General features: G+C 40.8%; 2 protein-coding genes across 4 annotated transcripts; one reads left to right on the forward strand and one right to left on the reverse strand.

Moving 5' to 3' along the window:
* Positions 1-94: 94 nt before the first annotated feature.
* Positions 95-6436, reverse strand: GAR1 (GAR1 ribonucleoprotein). 3 transcript variants are annotated; one of them, XM_082482052.1, is made up of 7 exons: positions 6288-6436; positions 5539-5732; positions 5304-5458; positions 3745-3804; positions 3206-3341; positions 1205-1315; positions 95-850 (listed from the first exon to the last, which is right to left on the reverse strand). In XM_082482052.1, exons 2-7 carry the CDS (start codon positions 5717-5719, stop codon positions 837-839), a joined length of 657 nt encoding a protein of 218 aa, XP_082338178.1. In that variant the 5' UTR covers positions 5720-5732; positions 6288-6436; the 3' UTR covers positions 95-836. The 3 variants fall into 3 exon arrangements, with proteins under 3 accessions (XP_082338178.1, XP_082338177.1, XP_082338179.1); XM_082482051.1 differs by lacking the exon at positions 6288-6436 and having other exon boundaries at positions 5539-5869; XM_082482053.1 differs by lacking the exons at positions 95-850; positions 1205-1315; positions 6288-6436 and adding an exon at positions 2070-2144 and having other exon boundaries at positions 5539-5869.
* A 1588-nt stretch (positions 6437-8024) lies between these two features.
* On the forward strand, positions 8025-22698 carry CFI (complement factor I; the record flags this gene model as incomplete). The annotated part of the gene is made up of 12 exons (XM_082482867.1): positions 8025-8084; positions 9692-10010; positions 11342-11486; positions 12839-13017; positions 13989-14099; positions 15615-15731; positions 16922-16960; positions 17411-17514; positions 18144-18259; positions 19014-19288; positions 20397-20498; positions 22481-22698. 12 exons carry the CDS (start codon positions 8025-8027, stop codon positions 22696-22698), a joined length of 1785 nt encoding a protein of 594 aa, XP_082338993.1.
* Positions 22699-22799: the final 101 nt, after the last annotated feature.

Genomic DNA, 22799 nt, shown 5'->3' on the forward strand with positions numbered 1-22799 from the left:
AATCTTAGCCCTACGCAAGCTCAGAGCACCAGAGGTATGATGCCAGGACATCAAAACCTCAAGAGAATCAGACTAAGGAGGAGGTGGGGACAGTTAAAAACCCTTACGAATTTTAATATCAGTGTAATTAGATACAATTAGGTGACTTCAAAATAGTATTAACTTTGCCTTATTCATTAGACAGTAGCTGCTGTCTAATAAGAACATGTCTTAATGCCTTTGGCTTTCATTGAGATTTATACAGAAAAATCTACAAAACATCCTTTGCTATCTTCTTTTCCTTTTATACATTATTACGCATAAAAAAAAGAATCTATCAACACAAAATTCTGAAGTTTGGTGTGTAAAAAAAAAAGGTTCACAAACATTAACAGCAAGTCCACTTCAGAGCAACCCAGGACATTCAATATAAAAAGAGGACGAGAACCAGGGATCAGTCACACATAGGTAACAGGTTCATACTGACGCATCTGCATGTAGTGAACCCGTAGGGTTTTTTAAAAAAACATTTCAATTGATTGTTTACGCCAAACTCCAACATGAAGTCAAGTATTGACTATGTCACTTGTCAGAAGCAAACAGTTTAAGAATAACATTGAATCCCGGATTAGTTAAAAAAGTTCAAGTATATTCTGAGCAGTCTTCAGTTCTTCACCTGGGGCTACGCTCTTGTCGTGTGTTGATCAACAGTCATTAAGTTTAACAATAATTGTCATTTTACAGCTTCAAGTTCTTTATAAAAAGAACTTTTCCAGAATCCTTTACAAAAATTTTTCCTTGTTCTTCACTTCTGCAGGCGATACAGTAACAGCAGGGATATACGTCTGGCTCCACTTTTAATATCCTCTTCCTATTTTAAGAGGGAAATAAAACACACCAAAAAAAAAAAATCACATCTTAGATGCATTTAAAGCAAATAAATTATATACATAACCCTAAATGACTTGATAAAGTAATTTAGCATCATTATCTGTTCTCACAGTCCTTTTCGAATGCAAAAAACTAGCATGGTCTTACACAAGCAACAAAAAACACAGCATACTGTACTTCAGTTTAAGCTAGCTACTGTGATGCACAGAAACTTTTTGCATATAACTGTAAACACCTACAAGAGATTAAAAAATACAACATTCTATTTAATACTGAAAAGCTCTAGAAATCAGGAGCCATTCTTATTACTGAAATGTAAAAACTGCACACTCACCCCGAAAGCCTCCTCCACCACCTCTTCCTCCTCTGAATCCTCCTCCTCCTCCACCTCTTCCTCCTCTAAATCCTCCTCCTCTTCCTCCACCTCTTCCTCCTCCAAATCCTCCTGAGCATAGGAAAGAAATTACACTTTAAGGAGCATAAAAATCCTTTGTCATCCATAACAACTTATTTCATTGACAGCTTCTGAAAGGAAAAGAACCAAAAAAAAAAAACCAACCAGAAACTGCCATTTGCTGGACAGTTACTAGGTCAATTATTAGTACCCTGTCTCTTATAGGGACCATTTGTGCATTTTAGGTATTGTTTAACATCTGATATACAATGTCCAAAATACTAAAGACACCAACTTACTTTCTTTTTTTTTCCTTTTCTTTAAAGACAATAACTTTCTTTCATGAGAGCAAAAAATTTAATTTAAAACTATTAATTAATAGTTATTAATTAATTACAATGCAACAGAACATTAAAACAAACAAACCAAAAAGCTTTGAAACGCTTGTGCCTCACTGCACACAACAGGGCAGGGTAGGGAGAACAGGGAAGAAACTGCAATGTAAGAAAAAATTAACCTCAGCTTTAATTGAGTACATGATAGAATCATTTACATTGGAAAAGACCTTTAAACCATTGATTCTAACCGTTAACCTAGCACTGCCAAGTCCACCACTAAACCATGTCCCTCAGCACCACATCTACGCTTCTTTTACATACCTCCAGGGATGGCGACAACCACTTCCCTGGGCAGCCTGTTCCAATGCTTGACAACTCTTTCGATGAAGAAATTTTTCCTAACATCCAATCTAAACCTCCTCTGGCACAACTTGAAGCCATTTCCTCTTGCCCTACTGCTTGTTACTTGGGAGAAGACACTTTGCTACAACCTCTTTTCAGGTACAGCGATAACGTCTCCCCTCAGCCTCCTTTTCTCCAGGCTGATGTTTAAAAAGCAAAGAAGGAAGAGATCTATCAGGTCATTTGCCCCCCTCTCACACACTGCATTTCAAGTATTCTGTCCAAACTAGATTTTTGGAACATACTCAAAATACAGCTTTCACTGACAGTTTTGAGTGTGTATTATCTACAATCTTTTACCACAAGCTTGCTTAGTAGTCACGCTTTCTGTCTTTGTTATAAATCCGGGTACTCTCCTCCCTATGTTTTGGGGCTGTTATTTAGCTAGCTACGGAAGCCTAGATCTTGCCATTGGAAGGACATCACTGTCTCTTCCATTAAGTCATTATCCCAGTTTCAGCTGGGATAGAATTAATTTTCTCTCTAGTAGCTGTTGTTTTTTGGATTTAGTAGGAGAATAATGTTGACAGCACATATTAGTTTAGTTGTTGCTAAGTAATGTTCACATTAGTCAATGACTTTTTCGGCTTCCCATAGAAGCTGAGAGAGAGCATAGACAGGACAAGCTGGCCAAAAGGAATATTCCAGACCATAGACATCATGCTCAGTATATATAAATGGGGGTTGGCCAGGGGGGCGGGAATCCACGATCACTGCTTGGGACGGGCTGGGCAATCGATCGTGGAGTGGTGAGAGTGACTTGTGTTGTATCACTTTATTTTGTATATTATTTTACCATCATCATTATTATAATTAATATTATTATTTTCCTCTTCCTTTACTGTTCTATTAAACTGTCTTTATCTCAATCCATGAGTCTTTTTTCCCCTTTCTTTTTCTCCCTCTTCTCCCCGCTCTGCTGGGGGGTGGGAGGTGGCAAGCGAGTGGCTGTGTTGCTGGCTGGGGTTAAACCGTGACAGTCATCAAACAGAAATATGCATAACATTTTTCTTTCCAATATAACTGTTGATATTCAAGTACTCAACTGCAGCATTACCAAAAAAACCCACAAACAATCCACCCCCTCAAAAAAAAAAAAAAAACAACAAAACCAACCAACCAACCAACCAAAAAAACACAAACAACCCACTCCACACCAAAATACCCCAACAATCTGCAGCTTTCATTCTATGGATCTTACCTCTACCACCACCCCTTCCTGCTCCACGTCCACCACCACGTCCTCCTCTACCAGCTCCTCTGGGAGCACCTTTTTCTCCAGGAGGCCTTGGCAAAAATCTCTGAAGGGGTAGCAGCTTCGCTGGATCTATATAAAACTGCAGGAAGAGAGTTCCATTATGCTTTGAAAATACCAAGGCTAAAGAGCGCATTAGTATCTCCCTTTACAAATACCCACAATTTGGTCTTAACCCTTTATATCAAATTGTCCTCATCAAATAGCCAAATAAGGAAAGCATACAAGACATAAATCAGAGTGTTACGAAGTTCTTAAAATATAGATGATATTTGCAGGAGTTTCATTTGTTACATCTTTTTCTGTGGGGCAGGGAAAAGGAAGAATGTGGCAGATAAAAAGGAAAAGGAAATGAATGCTTATGTTTACAAAGGACAACTAACTTTTAAAGTTAATAAAAAATTAATAAAGCTTTCATTATCTGATAAGAGTAATTTTATCTAATGTTGACATACAGTAGAATTCTGTTATTTAGATTGACTAACCTTTTGCATTTTTTTAAATGAAGAGGCTTTCATGTTCTCAGACAGTTTCACTGAAAAATACTGTTTGTTTCTTTAAGGAATATAGCAGGAATAAAACATTACAAATAATGATTTTGATTATTGTATGAAAGGCACATTCAAACATTTTCTAAATTAGTGTTTTATAAATTAAGCTAAACATCATCACCGCAAATGAAAAGTTACAATTAGAAGATCAGGAGAAACTATTTTCAAATTTTTTCGGGGTTTTTTCATAGTTAACAAATACGGTATTTTGTGGTAAAATAATTTTCTCCTTCCACATACTAAGGTATAACGAAAAACATACCAGTGGAAAGAGTACATAAAAACATAATTGTAAAGAAACAGATTTGTGTAGCAAGTGACAACCCCTTAAGCCCCAGGGTGACCTCAAGGCATATCTGGAACAATTTCAATGCTGCAGGGGCTCTGCTAGTGCTGCTGCTGCTGGGTGGTACAACTGCCTGGCTGTGGAAAGATAAGAGCCAGCAGGGACTGCTGGACCAACCACGTGCCCAGCCGCATCCTACAATGAAGTGGCAGACACTCTCTGTAACCCCACATGCAGTCTTCTATGAATCCTTTGGCTCTCCAGTTTGCAAGGACTTTGGTATATGGTTCCTAAGATCCAAAAGAGCTGCTGGCCAACTCTGCTTAATTAAAACTCAAGATTAAACTGGGAAGGACCTGCAAAATCCATTAATGTATTTTCTTAATATCTTATTGCAGAAAGAAACCAAGTTTCTGAAATTCAAATAATTCTGATACAGAATGTAAATCTGCAAGTCCATACATTCAGAACATGACAGTGATCTAAACCTGCACATTTTACTTCCTGTTTGATGTGGGAGAGGAAAATGCACGCAGCTAGTTACTGATGCTAAACCAACCAACACAGGCTAAGTCTGTAATACTGCCATATTACAGGGTTACTCACCCAGTTGTTCCACTTTTGTCACGGATTCTGTCAATCTGGCAGTGATAACAGAACAGACCCAGTGCCTCTGTCTCAACAAGCTTGCTTTGCAAGAGGATATCCTATCACACGGCCACTTTTATTGGCAGTTTAAGTAATAAGCTGGACTGTGAGCAATAGGACTTCCTCACAGAAACTCACCTTTATAATTCAGTAACAAGACGGAGCATGAGCAAGGTCCCCTAATGCACAAAAAAAAAAAACCACCTGCTCCCTCAATCTAATTTTGTTATAGGTGAGTATAGCAGAAAATTTGGTCAGGTAGCTAGAAAAAGTAACATTTCAAATCACCATAGATCCAAAAGACATCTGTCAGTACTGGTACCGACTGAAAACCTCTGCCTGACCTAAGGTACTCCATCTTATTGAAAAAGCTTTAAGATAAGACACTTAATGGAAATGAGGCATCTGACACCAACAGTTGCAGCTGGACTTGTGACTGTTCACATCTAACTGGTAGCCAAGCCCTGAACTATTTTAAACTACTACAGAAATTCTACTCAATAATCAACTTGCCTTTAAAAAACAAATATTGTACATCACACGTTTTTTTGAAGGATACAAAATCTCTCAGCTGCCCAAAAATTTCATCCACTTTGCCAATCTGTTCCTTATTATCCAAGTACACTGGGGCATTGAAATAAGGCACCTTGTTTTCTTCTGTTTTGCATTTACAAACAATGTCATCTTCACACGGATGCATGAACTCTCCCAATACTGAAATAAAGACCAAACAAGCTAAAGATCTGAAACAGTCACTCTAAATTAAATAAATATAACCTCTTCATGTCACTTACAAACTACCCTTTCTGGAGGCCCCTGGTCATATCCGCCTCTGTTGAAGCCTCCTCGTCCACCTCCCCGTCCAAAGCCACCTCGTCCACCACGATTAAAACCACCTCTGTCACCGCCGCCACCTCCTCCGCGATTGAAGCCACCTCCTCTTCCTCCTCCACCTCCTCGTCCACGAAAAGACATTCTCTACTACCTCCTAAATTGTGGAAAAAAATCAGCTGTTTAGAAGTAAAAGATATTTCATGTTTGACCTGATGTATGAATTAAGGTCTCCTGACAGCCTTGCTTGTGAATTTAATGCTTAGCCGTTTCAGTCCTCCCTAAAAACATGCAGGCACATGAAAAATCAAGTTTACACCTAAAATATCATCCACTGCAACGCCTACGTGTAAAAAGTGAGTAGCAGGGACGGCACGTTCTTCACTCACCTGTGTGAGGGTTGAACGTGCCACCCTCCAGCCCCGCGAAGGAGCGGCACAAAGCGAGACCACACTCGGCGCGCAACCACAGCGCCTTCCCCCGGCACCGCACAAGGCCCACAGGGCACCGCCTGCAGCCCGGGCACGGGGACCCCCGCCAAGACCGCCCCTCCCCGGACCCCCGGCCCTCCCTGGGGGCTGCCGCCGGCCCTTGGGGCTGCGGGGCAGGAGCGGCGGCAGCCCCGCCCGCGCCCCTGGGCGCTGAGGGACCGCCAACAGCTGCTAACGGCTCTGTCCTCTGCCACCCGTCCCGCGCGCGTCTCGAGCCCGACCTCCACGTGCGCGCCGTCCCCGCTGCTACCAGCTGCTTGCGTCAGCAGCGCGCACCGTCACCGGGAAACGGCCCCCGCCGCCGGAAACGAGGCCGCCTGCCGTAAGTGAAACGGCACCTCCGACCGACACCGTCGCAAAAGCATCCCAAAGTGAGTCATGGTGCTGGTGCGTAGCAGCCGTGGCCGTTTGTTGTCTTGGTCGGTCGGTCGGTCGGTCGGTCGGTCGGCCGGCGACCCGTGCCGCTCGTCAGGGCGTATTCTCCGTGTAAAACAGAGGGTCGCCGGTGGGAGCTGTGGTGCTCGGAGCTGCTTCATGCCCAGGCAGCACCGGGAGTGGGGAAGGCTGAGGCGAGCCTGAGCCGGCGGCGCTCCCCAGTCCCGCCTCAGCGCCTGTAGCATGTGCCGGGACGGCTCGGCGGGCTCCGGGCACCGCCTCGCCCCGCGCCTGAGGGAGTGCAGCTCCCGACAGCCGCCGTGGGCCCTGCCGGCCGCCGCGGTGCTGGTCTGACCCCCCCCCGCCCCACTCCCGGGCTCGGGTCCTGAGGGACCCGCCGTCAGGGCCTGGCGTCGATGCGAGCGCACGGGGGCGACGCTGCGAGCTCCGGGCGGCTGTGAGTGTGCCCGTGTGCGCTGACGGGCTCTACCGATAAGAAAGAGAGAGCGCCTCTGCCCGCAAACCCCCGCCCCAGTGTGGGGGAGCGGTTCTGCTGTGGCCCTCTGGACCACACGGCGGGTTTGGGGGGGCATAAGAGGGGGGTGTTGGTTCTGCTGGCTTTAATTAAAGGTTTCGTAGAAACCCAATTTTGCAACAGTACTTCAAGCACTTGCCAAATACTTGCAATCAACCTGCCTTTAAAAAACAAATACTGTACATCACACGTTTTTTTGAAGGATACAAAATCTCTCAGCTGCCCAAAAATTTCATCCACTTTGCCAATCTGTTCCTTATTATCCAAGTACACTGGGGCATTGAAATAAGGCACCTTGTTTTCTTCTGTTTTGCATTTACAAACAATGTCATCTTCACACGGATGCATGAACTCTCCCAATACTGAAATAAAGACCAAACAAGCTAAAGATCTGAAGCAGTCGCTCCAAATTAAATAAATATAATCTCTTCATGTCACTTACAAACTACCCTTTCTGGAGGCCCCTGGTCATATCCGCCTCTGTTGAAGCCTCCTCGTCCGCCTCCCCGTCCAAAGCCACCTCGTCCACCACGATTAAAACCACCTCTGTCACTGCCGCCACCCGCTCTACAAATCGTGTAATACAAGCTTGTAATCCAGCTGAGGATACAAGGGACACTACATGGATTTGAGTGTGTCTCTCCAGATATATGAAGACATCTCTTACATAAAAACACATCTATCTTTTACAATAATCTGGCACAGCTGAATGCCTACAATCGGGAGAACCAGCGTGATGATTCCATTAGTCTCTCCTCTGGCAAAAGAAAGGAAATGTGTATCCTTAATAAGTGCTTCCTTTTAATCATTTACTTTAAGGCTTTACTTTTGTTATCTCGTCTTGCACTTACAGTAAAACCAGTTGAATTGAGGCGGGATCCTTTTGGAGAGATCAGTTTTATTAGTTAATAGTTGAGGCTGCTGTACTTTATTTCTAAACACACTTAAAAATATTTTACTAATGGTTAAAAATTAAACACAAATCTAACAACTGATATTCAAAAGAATCCCAGCCAGAGCAATTTGCCTACAAAGATCAAATTTCATCATGCAAGTGGCCCCAGTTTTCTTGATTTTCTTGTCCCTCTTTTGTTTTTGTGGATCAGAGGTAAGAATTTATTTTATTGCGGTAGCAGTAATTTGTTTTTTAAAAAAAAAATTAAAAGCAGTTTATTGTTATAAAAGCAAAAACAGTTGATTTTTTTAAGCTTCCTTTCATAGTATTTGTGTTTCATACATTTGTTTGAGTCCATCTTGAATGTTTGAAGCTTGCTATTTCTCTTTCATGTATCGATTCTGTCTGGGGTTTATGCTAACAGCCTTCTGGAAAAGATTTTAATCGTGATCCTATCCTAAACCCAATTTGCCAGCACAGTTGACTACAGAAAGGTGCTGCAATTTTCCCTGCCCCCCTTTTTTAAGAAATGAGATTACAGTCTTGTAATGTGGCAACATGGTATATCGTACTGCCTGAAGGATTGCTGTGGAATCTCTTCTGGCAGAAGTGTCCCAGAAAGCCCATCTGGGCTGACCGTTCAGCATGTCCCAAGTCTTTTAGAGAAACCCTCCAATAAATATCAGCACCTTTTGTTCCTATTAAGGAGAAATGCCTAGTACAATATGGGAGTTATGTCAAGCCGGATCCTGCTCGGTTTGGATTTTACTGACCTCACAACAGCAGGAAGAATTTAGTAAGATTATACAACCGTTAAAAGGGGGTTTGTTGGATTAAATTCTGCCCCAACAACATCCCCACTGATGATCCTATGGCCACGATTTCTTCACAAGAACTTTAAACTTCAGCTCTATTGATTCAGTTAGCACAGTCAAAGCTGATAAACCACATTTGAGGACTAACTTTTCTCTCCCACTTTTATGCAAAGTCCATCTATATACATTTTTCATGTTTCAACATTCTTCCTACCTGTAAATCACAGTAAGCAAAAGCACTTGGGCAGCAACGAAGTCACCAGAGAGCTGCACAAACGCAGGTGCAGAGTCACTCACCGAGAGGCAGTGGGACTGAGGGCCAGAATCTGCACTTGCCGCCCAGTGATGACCAGCAATCACACTGCAAATCCGCTCCTGTGCAAGAAACAGGAAAAGAGCTGATACGGAAGGGCACTTAATTTTCAAATGTCTTTAAGATGCTTGTTACTTCAGCAGTCACACAGTGAAACAAATCATTCATTTTAGATTTCTTCATTTGCTTCTAAGGAGTTCCTAAATATTTACAGCTGATATTTAAACCTAAAGCCAACCAAACCAATAAAAAAATCTCAGAAAAAAAAACCAAGTTGCTTTTTTTTTATTTTTCTGGTGTTTTAGGTCCCTTCATTATTTGATTTCCTTACAATCCCATTGCTGTGGTGTGCTATAAACCATTGGCTTAAAATTTGTTTATAATCAGCTGTGCACTTCAGCTGCTGTTTGAAGAGTAAGGAGTATAAAGTTTGCGAGAGAGCAGTAAGAGTGAAGATCACACTAGGTGAATGAGCCAAAAAAGGAAAAAAAGTTCAGAGAAACTGAGAAAGATGAGGTGGCCAAACACAAGGGAATAAACACTTTAAATGACATTTAGCACCTTTGTGCTCATAAGATAGGAGAAGGCATATGAATGAACACTTTGTTGAGGTCACTAAAGGGACATGCAGAACTCTTGGTGCAGTTCCTAGTCTTACTCTTTCTTTTTTTTTTTCACTTTGTGCTCTGCAGAATGCAACATCTAATGCTGAAGAAAACCAGTTTCAGCAGGTTGAGCCTGCCCAGCCAGCTGAGCAAGACACCTACCTCATAGGAGAATGCTTAAGCAACCAATACACGCACAAGTCCTGTGAGAAAGTGTTTTGTAACCCATGGGAACGATGTGTGGAGGGAAAATGCCTTTGTAAGCTTCCCTATCAGTGCCCAAAGAATGGCTCTTCAGTTTGTTCTACCAATGGAAAGTACTTCCATACTTACTGTCACCTTAAGAGCTACGAGTGCACGCGTCCCGAAGCAAAGTTTCTGCACAAGGGAAAATGCAAGTCTGAAGGTATTAACACCTCCTTTTCCAAAATGTATTATCAGTCAGGCATTCGTGGCCAAGGAGATGCTTTACTATTTACAGCTCAGAAAGTCTGTTTGTTTCCTTGTACTATTAAGAACATGAAACAGAAAATGAGAAATCATTGAAAATGGGCAGTATCTGTTGATTTGCATAAAAATAAAGTGATTGACAGGCCCAGATCACCCTGCTGCCGGTAGGTTGTTCAAATCATCAGGTAGAAAGGTGAGAAATAGACACAGGAAAGAGCTCAAAGGTTTCCAAGCAGGGTGTTGATGATGGTGGGCGGCACAGCAGGAGAGGGCCTTCCCTGCTGAGAACATCAGTGGAGAGGGTATCTTTTGGAGAGGGACAGACCGCACAGGAGCAAGAGTCCAAGGAACGGAGTCAAGCTGCTGAGGTGTGTGTGGGAGCGCACGGGGAGAAGGTAAGCCATGTTCACCTCAACCATCTTTATGCTGTGGATTTCATCAAAACAGAAAGCTATTGCCCTGCATATCAGTGACGGTTTGTGCCCTGAAAAGCAGCTGTTCGTTCTCACCTGCTTTTTAGGCTGCACCAAGCTGTTTTGTAAGCTCCAGCTCTGCCTGAGTGCAGGGAGAAATGACTCCTGCTAATGGGGCAGGTGGCCCCGCTGAACAGTAGCAGTTGCTGTTTCTACCTGTCCTCCAACCCCACCTCCACCCATCCCAGCCAGAGCAGCAAGCCAGGCCCAGGGCTCTCCTGCCCAGTCTCTGTCCCAGTGCCATCCCTCCCTCTCCCCACAGAAGCAGCATCTCGGCCCATCGCCTGCAGGGTGGCAAAATTCAATTCTGCCTATGCCACGGAAAAGGATCGGCGAACCCCCATGTGTTCCTGGTGTGCTCTCTACCAGCTTCACTAAGTTAAGCTGAGGACCTTAGCTCCACCGTAAACAGTGGAAGTTTTGCTACACAGGTAACAGAAGCAGGATTTGGCCCTCTCACTTGAAGTGGTACCAGTTGGTTATCAAAAGTCCTCTGGTGAAAGTCACTATGTTAAGATGCAGCCTTTCCTTGGTAGACCTCCAGGTACGCTTACACAGTAGGAACCATTACCCTCATTTGTCCTGAAACTGGTATATTTTGAAAAAGCGGCAGGCTCAAAGTCACAAAGTCAATCCTCAGAAAAAAACAGGAATAATACCTGAAGCTTCTGATTTCCAGTTTACTGTTCTTTCCATATGAACTTTGGCTGTCAGTACAAAATTAGTCCTGATTTGTTTCTGTGCTGTCTTTCCACTAGATACATCAATATCATATGATTTTATTTGGAGAAATTTTTTATTTCTCTTTTTTTAGGAACATTTTCAATCTTTGGGGGCCATGGAGATTCGAGTTTGCTTCGAGTAAAACCTGTGAATCAAAACAATTACTTTTTTGTATGTGATAGTGAGTGGACTATGAATGAAGCAAATGTGGCTTGCAAGCACCTTGGCTTTGAATCGTAAGTTTGGAGAATTTATCTCTGGAAAACTGCAAGGGATCTGAAAAAGCATCGATGCTTACATAAGTCTCAGCCACAGTCAGCCAACAGTTAAGTCAGAAAACTCATGAACAATGTATTTGCTACAATATTCTGACAAAGCTTCTAAAATTGACACCTGAGAGTGAAAGCCAAAACACAGATTTCTGTGCTCTATTACAGATTGCAACTATACAACCCATAATTGCTTCACTTTTGAAATAAAGCTGCAGACCAACGCAGAGGTTTTCTTTCGGGTCTGTGTAAGGGAAAGTGCATAGATGGACCATCCCCAAATAGCTCTGTGCAATAACTTGGATGCAGAGAAAAGTTTCTTGCACTAGCTGACAACAGGGTACGGCTCTGTTTTGCCACTTGCACCAGACAGACTAACAAGAAGCAGAACACGTTTCTTTGCCCCTTGCCCCCGTTGCTATTGCTTGCTTTGCTCCCCAGGAACGGCTGAAGCCATACAGAGCTTGTTCTTTTTCCTGCGACCACACTGACGACCTGAGTTGCACATTCAGCTCCTCATAAAGAGTCAGCTCTATATCCTGTACATATTTATTTTACACATATACAACTAATTTAACTTAGTCAGGTAGGGCTGCCTCCCCAACCCTACCCAAAAACTAAAAAAGCTATTGCAGTGCCCTAAATTGTCCCCTCTAGGTGAGAGGCAAATACTTCCTAGTCCTGATCAGTATCTCTTTAGATAGCAGAGAAGGGTTTGTCCTGGGACAGAGCATTCAGCCCTGGAGTCCCATTGTAACCCTCTCTAGTTACTTATTTACTCAATCCATATTTCTTTAAGGTAGGGGACACATACACTGTTAGGAGGATACCGCTCAGGTAAACCCAAGGGAGACAATTTATTAACCTCAGCCTTGCAGTGGCCCAAACTTCCTCAATATTCATTGGTTTTGAAGACATCAAGGATACTTGGCCCCATGCAAGACAGTTTGCAAATTATGGCTCACCTGTGTCCACACGGAGAGAGAGAGACCTGAGCTTACAAGTTCTGCTAACATAAGGAGACTTTTCTACCCATCGTGATACACAGTGACTGTCACAGAGCTTTATACAGATGGATACATATGGACAGTTCTATGCAGCAACCTGCAAAAATTAGCACTTTGTTTTACTTTTTCCTCCAAAGTAAACATCTCCTACTTAACCCTAGATGATTCCACGGGAAATCTGCTCTTTCTCTTAACCATGACCAAAATTCTTTAACACTGAGGAAAATCATATAAATTCTAAATAATAAAAGCAGTGGACAATCCATTATGAAATTATATAATTTATTATTATTATTATTTGTATTCTCACAGAGGTGCTGAATATTACCGAGCCAATTCCAGCATCACAGAATCTGCCTTAAATTCGTTGCGCTGTCTGCAAATAACTTGCAGGGGCCTAGAGACAAGTCTTGCTGAATGTCACATAGAGATGAAATCAAGACATAGTAATGAGGGATTTGTGAGCCTCCAGTGCCATGAAAATCTCAGAGGTTAGTAGGTTTTTTAGTTTTACATCTATTGGGGGTTCTTACATTTTAAGTTTATGTTAAATAATTAGGATCTAGTTTGCTGAACTCTCAGCTGCAGTAAATCTGCACTGAAACCTTTTGATTTTTTTAAATAATTCTTTTGCAGGCTTTAAGACAATTGAGGCAGTCTTGAAGTTTGGAAAATCACTGTTGCTCCCAAAGTATTTTTATGGATATTTCCCAAAAGTAAATCTATTTCACCCATGGTTCTGATTGTTCCCCCATCCCTTCCAGGGATACCAAGGTATACTGTATCCCACAAGTCTTCTCTCTCCTGGGTTAACTGGTGAGGAGATAGGTGACAACCTCCTACTCACTGCCTTGTTTATGAAGAAGATCAATTAGTACACTAGCAGCACTGTAGCCAGACAAGCATGACTATAGCAGAACTGCTTGTGTCTTCTGAGGAGTTTCAGGACTCCTCAGTTTCTCGCTGATGTAAGTGGAACCAAGACCTTGTTTTAACAGACCTTTGTTCTAACGGCTTTCTTTGGCACTGATAAGCATCACCCTGAGAAGCTTCTGGTGAGGAGCACTATGAATTGTCTCAGGTTTTTCTTATGCCAGAAAAGTGGGAGTTCACAGACTCTTGGTGACTTCTTTCCTGAGGGTAAACATCCATCATCTTAACCACTTGAATCATTTACAGTGGGTTTGAACCGATCATTTCTGGTTTAGTCCTTGTCTAAAAGAAATTAAGTTCCCTTTTGCCAGGCTACTGCAAGTTGGAGGAGGAAAATAAGTGGTCACATTGAAAGCTTGATGAGAAGGCAATTAAAGCAATAAAAAAAGATTCCTATTTACATTACTGAGCCCTACTGTCGATAGGCCAAACTGCTGATAGAATAAAATGCACAAGCAGACTATTTCTGTGGGCAGTTATGAACCTATAGATATTTCCATACTAACTTCATTTTCATTGTGCTGCACAGCTTGTTCAGATGGTGAGTTTCATTGTGTCAACAAGAAGTGCATTTCTCTGAATAAAACCTGTGATGGAATCAATGACTGTGGAGACCTAAGTGATGAACTGTGCTGTAGAGGTAATAATTTCCTTTCTCAGATGTTTCAAAATCATTTCAGCAGAAAACCACCCCAGAGAATTTTTACAGTGATGTAACAGCTGAAGGCTCTTTTCCAAGTGCAAAAAAAGCAGACATAATACAATTTGTTGAAGCAGGCAAGGGATCTCTGAGAATACGGATTTCCTTGGAGGATGAGGAAATACAATGAGATTATTTAGGAGACTGTTAAACATTGATACAAAAAAAAATTAGTTGTGTTAGAATGAAAATCTATTTTCAGTTGGGAGAAATCAACAGTAATTAAACAAAGACACTGTTTTCCCAATGAACTATTTTTAAACCAAAGTAAGATCTCTCTTAAATTTATTTACTAAGGCAAGATTATCCATAGAATATCTGTGAACAGTTTCTGTTGCATTGCTTGCTCATGAGCACTCTTTCAGCGTCTGCAATTCCAGTTACAACAATTTTGATTAGAAACAAGGAACGGATCTAGCATGACCTGAATGCAGGAGAACAGTTTCAGAAGTTGGGTTTCAGGTGCCAAACGGTCATGTGGGCTACAAATCCCATCACTATCCCTAAATAACCTTAATTTTGTAGTTTTACAATTGTCAGTAAATTTAATCTGATAATCGTGGCAATGCAGTCACAGGCATTTTAGAAGAAAATAAGGAATACCTGTGGCTTCATATACTTAGAAGATATTTATTCAGATTCCACTTGACAAAAATAGTGCTGTTTCAGCCATATGGACTGAAAACAATGCTTCCTGGAATCAAAACTGAGTTCAGTGGTCTTTGGATCATACTGGAATATCTGGATACTTTTAAGAGAACTATCTTATTTTCTATTAAAGACATATATCCTTAAATAGTAGATTGACATAAGATTATAAAGTAGCTCAAAAACCCCTGCCATAAATTCAAGCACTGCTTTGCCTTTGGTAACATACAAAGTGATCACAGGAATTAAAAGGAAAGGGGTTCTCAGGTTTATTATAAAGTTTCATATAAACAAGAATTTTAGAAGAAATAAATTATTAAATTCAGTATCTTCAAAGCAGGAGTCTCAATTCCTAACCCTGCATTTAGGCATTTAGCTCATTCAACCAAAAGCCAGCTTGGACTCCGATTTAGGGGACGAAATTTGACCCAAGCATCATAAATTCCTCATTTGAGATGATCAGCAATGCTGGCAAAACTGGAGGTCCCTTGGCTGAGACTGAGTGTGGGCATGTGTTGTGGATGAAACTGGTAAGGAGTGATACCAAGTCTAGAAGCACAGTACTGAACTGGTAACAGAGATCCACATTTTTTAAGTCTTAAAACTTCAAGACTATAAAATGAGGAGAGCCAAGTATTCATTTCATTTTACACTTAAAGAGCCTGCTTTTGTGATCTATTTATGAACAGCCAAGTCTCCCACAACAAGGATATTATATTGTTTGTATTTTAAAAAGCTCTCTAACTATGTGAGGTTGCTGAATCATATGATCCTGTGATTTACGTTTGAAATTCTCCTGTGTTACAGAGTGCAGAGACAACAGTTTCCACTGTCGGTCAAATATCTGTATTCCAAATAAGGATGTCTGTAACAAAGAAATTGACTGCCTCACAGGAGAGGATGAAGCTCGAGCTCTTTGTGCAGGTTTCCTTCCAAAAGATGTTTTTGTTTCTTTCCTTTGATTCTGCTCAATTGTAACTAGAGACTACACAATGTATATTATTAAATTATTTAACAAATCAGCAAAAACAAAATGCGTGCAAGAATTAAGTCTTCCCAATGTTATGTTATGCATAGTAGGAAGAAAAGGTTACCTAATTTTCCTCCCTTTCCTTCTAGAAAAGAATAGCAAGAAAACTAAAGGAAGGAAGAAACAGATGATGTTTTAGGAGACTTAAGGCAGATTATGTCTTTTGCTTACGTGGCCACCTATCAAACTGGTATCCCCTATTTGTGAAAAAAGCATAGACAGGGCAGGCAGGAATACTTTCCTCTCAGATGAGGAATTCAACTAATTTGTCAATATAATAATTCTTCTGTGCTGTTCTCCTCACTGATGAAAAGATTTTGTTTTGTTTTGAAATTAGAATGCTTTTCCTTGCTCTGATAAGAGACAAAGTCTAAAGCCAAAAAGTAAACACTATTGGTAAATGGTAATTGGTAAGGGTAAACTGAACTCTAAATGTAAACATTACTGTCAGTAACATGAGAACAGACCCAATCCTTAACCTCCATTTAGGAATTAAATTCAATGGGCATTTTGTTTGAATAAAAGCTGACAAACCAGATTCAGGAAGCATTTAATTTACCTCTTATGTTGAATACCCTCCCTCACCTTGTTAAAAGAGGTACACAGTACACAGCAGCAGCATCTAAATTGAAAAAAAAAAAAAAATCCTGTTACCTAATACTCCTTTGGGCTTTAGAAAGCTCCAAAAGGTTGATGGGGCAGGAGGAGGAATTTCATTGTTTCCTGGTGGAGGAGAATGGGATATCACTTTAGAGATCAAAAACAACAAAAACAAAAAAGGCCATTTCTCAGGGTTTCTTTGCAGAAGGGCTCCCTAGTTATGGAAAGCAGAGTAGATGTCATGTAGTTACAACTGAGTGTCTGCTGGATGTAGGTAATTTGTCAGCTGAGGCAGCCAAAGAGTGTCTAGTAGGAAAGGAAACAGCAGGCACCAGGCTGAGAGCATATTGCTATCCATGTGAAATGGTGTGCCCTTGTGCATTTAAAACGTATACCATGATTTTGGCACACAATCGTATATTCAAATAATAGAACAAATTTAAATGTTTGCCAATATTCTTAGTATTTTTTGGTTCTATTACAGGCAAAGACAAAGGTGCTGAAAATCATAGTATGGATGAAGGTAAGTGTAACCAGCCCTCCAAAAACAACAGCATACCCTCTTATTAGTGGCTTTCTAGCTACCAGCCAGCTGGCTAGATCCAGAATACTCTCTGGGGCTTACTATTTGTCTTGCTTTCCACTAATTTCATGCCATAATAATTCCTCCTGGCTGAGGACCCACATCTGCATGTTTTGGCTACTGGTGGAGGTAAACTCTCAGCAAATCTAGGGGAACTGCTTTAAAATTATTTGCCTGAATGCAAGCAGCAGTGAAAAAGTAATGTGGTGCTAAGACACAAGCAATTTTCAAAGTAAAACCAGATGCCAAAATTTTTGGTCTTTGCTTTCCTGCTACTGCAGCTACCAGCATATTCAGAGCATTCAGATTTTCAAGACAAAGATAAACCTGTCTCCAAATAGAGAGAATGGATACCCAAATTCTGAGACACGTTTTTCCTTTTTGTTAAAGAAAGAAAAATGATAAAGACACTTCTTCCCCAAGCACACTGCGGTCTTACAAATCACACATTAACTCGACGGAAGAGAATCATAGGTGGAGAGATTGCAAGAAAGGTAAAAAAAAAAACTTACCAGATATGATTTCATTCAGCATCCATTTAAATGGGCATTATGGTCCTTCTGTTAAAATGTACATAAATAACAAAATCAGCTACAACACTAATTTCATGTTTTGCAGCAGTAGTGGCATTACACTGAACGAAAGTAAAAAGAAGCACAATCTATAAAGTAAAATATGGAGCTGCAAAATTGAGCATTACAGTACAAGTACACATCGAAAATGATTCAGCAAAAGACTTAATACTATAGCTAGAAATAACAATTCTGACAAAACAGAATTTAAATTTGCACCTTTGAAACCGAATACAGTCAAAAATGCTATACTCAGTCATACCAGATCAGATTCTACATCTGTTTCTCTGGCTACAAGGGGTTTCATGACAGAAAGCTGGAGTGAAGCAGGCATCACACAAAGTCAGAAGACTGAACAAAATTACTACATTTTAGAATACATATCCTTTATATCAGATGGAGCCCAATTCACAATTTCTGGATAGCAGATTTTTTATTTATAATCAGATATAGTCAAGGAGATGATTCCGAGAAATGTGTTTCCCTTTATGCACTAAAAATAGTAACGTTATTACGATTTCACATTATTTGGGTCTTTGATCTTTGAATAGGGTGAATTCCCTTGGCAAGTGGCAATTAAAGAAACTGGCAGTGAAGGCGCAACAGTGTACTGCGGAGGGGTTTATATTGGTGGCTGTTGGGTTCTGACTGCTGCACACTGTGTCAGGTAAAAACAACAAACTGGGAAATTATTTTCTTCTTGCAAGGCAGAAAGATTGATTTAGATATTATTGCCCTTCTTAGCTACCTGTTTGCTTATTCCTATTTGCCTATTGAATAAAACAATTTAAAACACCGACTCACCCTCATTAATGATGGGGAAGATTCAGAGAAAGTAGACTATTTTGGCAGTGAATAGAAAGATGAAAAAGTAATGACGAGTTTGAAGAGATGTGGCATTCTTCAGTCAGATAGCAGGCAGGCAGGAAAGGTTCACCGTAATCACTTTGCCTGAAAGGGAAATACAAAGGACCTCCTCTCTTGCCCATCTCCATCTGGGGGAAGTCCAGGATCTGTTCCCTGAGACCATCCCTGCGGTCATATATTCCCCAGAACAAGCCAGAGCAGACAGGGAAGATTTGCCAGTCCCAGGATCCCATCCCCATCTGCTCACTCTTCTTTCACTTGAAATCAGAGGCATAAATGCCTGCTCTCTCTTTGTCACAACACTAAACACAGAGGCTGGCCTTTAATATTTTTTTCTGTAGTAGCTGCAGTACTTAGCAGTAAGTGTCATCTGCCTTGCATTTGCTATGCTTCAGAAAAACCTGGACATCAAGTCCAGAAAGAAACTATACATATATAATATGAATTTTTATTCTAGAGGAACTTCGATAAAATGCAAAAGTTTACAGCTAGTTGAAATGTACAGTGCTCGTGCTAAGTACGAAAACATATTTTATTTCACTGTTTTTTTCCAGGGCAAATCGAGTTCATCTGTACCGTGTCTGGATTGGACTGTTGGATACAATACTGTATGACAAAGAGACAGATACTTTCAGACTAAACCAACTGATAATCCATGAAAATTATAATGCAGCAACTTACGAAAATGACATTGCTCTGCTGGAGCTGAGAGGTTTTGGGAAAGGAGAATGCTCCCTGAAATACAGCACACCTGCCTGTATCCCCTGGTCAGAGTACATGTTCAAGGACGGTGACAGGTGCAAGGTTTCTGGATGGGGACTAGAGAAAGGTATTTGCTTTAGTGCTTGCTCCAATAATGTATTATTCATATCACTTGTTTTCTAATTGTGGTGAGCTTTCATTTTGAAAAGGGTGAAGAGTAGCTGTGCACAAAACACTTAAGAGTACAGAAAACATGGGCTGCGGTTTGGCATTTGGCTGTCACTGTTGGTTCTCCTTTCTGTACTGCTTCCTCTGCTGTTTCGGCCACTTAGTAAACTGATCTGGAGGACATCCCTGATTGAAAACTACCCTAACAATAAGAAACGTTCCTTTTGCCAATCTAAGATTTATATTAGCTGTGGAGACCTGGTAACTATATTTCACAAGTGGTGGTTAGTAGCTTACAGCAACCCATACTCACAGCCTCTGTCCCCTGCCCAAAAGGATCTGAGCTGCAGCCAACAGTTATGAAACTCGGCACATCTTGTCTCAGCCATGTTTGAGTTTAGCCCAGAGACACAGATAAGCCAAAGATAATCGTGCTTTCAAAGATCTGGGAAGCATTTGTTTTGTATCACAGTGATTACAGCCTGGCACTGGAGCTACCGCATACTGGTTGTGAGGCTTCTCCTGTCCATACTCAGTAGCAGTCCATAAAGCAAATCCAAAGTTGGGAATTACTAGCAAACAGACAGAAAACAAAACAGAGAATCTCCTTAACCTTGTGAATACGTAGTTCACCTGTATCTTCGATATCTGGTCCAAAAAGACAGAGTAGAACTGGAAAAAAGGTAACAAGGATGATCAGAGCCAGACCTCCATTTCATAGAAAACAATATACCAATTTCACAGTGTCTGAAAACCTTGACCTGGAAGACACAGGAAAAAAAAACTGAGAAAGACAAGGAAAGGGAAAGGGTAAAAATGTCACAAAATGAAAGTACTGTATTTAACACTGCAATTAAACTACTCTGCTTTTATTTTGAAATATATGGCTAATGTACTGCAGTTCATATGGGGTAAGTGTTAGTGGCAGTTTAAGATACCTGCTTTATAATACTGAAGATTATATTCTGTAGATAAGCAAATATGTAACTTTCAATTTATGATATTAAGAGTGTCTAATATGTACTTACCATTTTTCATTTAGAAAACTTTATTCTTTTCTTTTCTAGGTTACACCAAACAATATATCCTCAAGTGGGGCAATGTTAATTTATTTCATAATTGTTCTGAATTGTATCCAGGACGATTTTTTAAACAAATGGCATGCGCAGGCAAGCATCAATTTTCTTACTGTAATTTCTCTGCCATCAAACCCACTGTTTATAAGGTCAGACAGACTGGCTGGGAATCTTTTAGACCGGGGAAATTCAATAAACCCATTGCCACTGTATCACCATTAGCAAAATGCTAGCCATTGGAGCCTAGATGCATCCACCATTATATCTCTACTTATAAACAGAGTTAAGATGACATTATGCCAAGTTTCTATGCCTATGTGGGCAAATTTCAGCATGCAATTGGAGTTATGTTTTCTAAATGCACAAGCACTTTACAGCCCACTGAACTTCCTACCTTTACTATATTTGATTCTGATTCAACAACATATTTTAGCAAATGCCTGTCTTAGAGCACACTAATAGTCCCATTGACTAGGATGTGACTATTCATCTGCTTGGACATTCGCTACTACCATACTGCACCCCAGGAAAAGTACAATGAACTTTTCAAACTAAGGTTAGTCTGGCCAATAAACTGGTTGTCACTCCTACTATTAAAAAAAGGATTCTGAATACATGTTTTTTGCTTCTCAAGAAAGGTTTTGCCAAATACATGACTAGAAGAACAATGAGTATTCAAATTACAGGGCAGATAGTTTAAACTGTTCGTTAAATCAGGGAGTAAAGGCAATATTTAAACAATCTACTCACCATGAAAGATAAAAAAACAGATACAAAAGCCAAATCATTCCTGATAAATTCAGCGTGAATCTATAAGATACTGGCTTTGTCTACTGTGCAAGTTCTGTAACTTAGCTCCGTGATCTTCAATGTATTTCAAGTGATCACACTTTTACCAGGGGGGAACAAAGACAGTATCACATGGGACAACAGCAGAAAAGGGGGATCTGGGGTTAGCTTCCCCTCCCGATGCGAATACGAACTTTGGAATTAAGGGCTAGTAGTCACAGGAGTTAGTTATACAAGCAAATATTAATTAAACTAAGTAATGGCAATAAAATCTTGTTTTCAGACTTGGAATTACTAATCCTATAGAAGTTCACAAAACTGTTTCTCAGTAATGTAGAGATTCAAGAAAGGGGTCATATTTTTTAAAACCTGGAGACTCCTGCTTAGTATGTGTTCCTTCATACTAGGTCAACCGACCAAGCAGAAAAGTGTAGTAAGGGTGTTAGAAATTAACAAACTTTTACTGAGCATATAGGACAAAGCATAAATCATACTCCAGCTCTGTAGCAGTGTTTCTGTTTGTATCACATCCATCACTCTTAATTCATTTTTTCATGAGCACTATATTTGCTGAATTGCAAATAAGAAGTTCTGTGAGCACCGGAACTTACAAAGAGCACTGGATCCTACACACTAGTACCTCAGGGTTGCTATCTGCTGTTGGAAAAGGTCCACACTGTGACCGAGACCTTGCAGTGTGGGCACTTAAGAGACAGTTGCCCTCCCTTCCATCCCAGCATTCACATGCTCTCCTTCTTGTACCTGCCCACCTATTTTCATAAAGCTGGAAGAGAAAATAATTTTAAGGCCTCTGCCCCTCTGTACAGATGAACTGGCCAATGAATTACTGGGTAGAGAGGACACCAAAGGCACACACGTAGGCATACGCATACTACGATAGTTTTGTTTCCATAGGAATCAGCCTACAAATCTTTTTAACCTTTTTCCTCCTGCTTTTGTTCACTTTTTATAAGCTACTTCTAATGATATAATAGGCAATATGGCTGAATTCTTCTTTATTGCATAGGGTAAAACAAGACTCACATCACTGACACCAAAGCAAAAAAGGGAGAATTTGGACCAGCCACAAATGTAAAGAGAGGCCCCACACTTAAAAAGAAATGAGAAGTAATAGATGGAAGAGGTTAGGAACCTCCTTTACTGCTGACCATTAGGCAAACATCTGTCAGGAAGCAACATGGACCTGAAAAGCCTCCTGAGCTCTGTTTTGTGTGCTAGCTTGTATACGAACTTATTTTTGCTTTTTATTTCCTCTTTTGCTTCAGGTACTTACGATGGCTCCATAGACAGTTGCAAAGGTGATTCAGGAGGACCCTTGGTCTGTTTTGATGCAGAAAATGTGGCGTATGTCTGGGGTATTGTGAGTTGGGGTGAGAACTGCGGGGAGGCTGGTCACCCTGGCGTGTATACAAAAGTCGCCAGCTATTACGACTGGATTAGCCACCATGTAACAAGGAGTCTCATTTCACGGTATAATATCTGAAGCTCAGTTAATTAAATACGTCCTTCTTATCACCCGTGCAAAAAATGAACACTGGTCCTTTTTTTACAATCATCAGCCATGTAACTTAGCAACAATTAGTA

This window comes from Vanellus vanellus (genome assembly GCF_965231255.1).
Source record: "Vanellus vanellus genome assembly, chromosome: 4".
NCBI lineage: Eukaryota > Metazoa > Chordata > Aves > Charadriiformes > Charadriidae > Vanellus > Vanellus vanellus.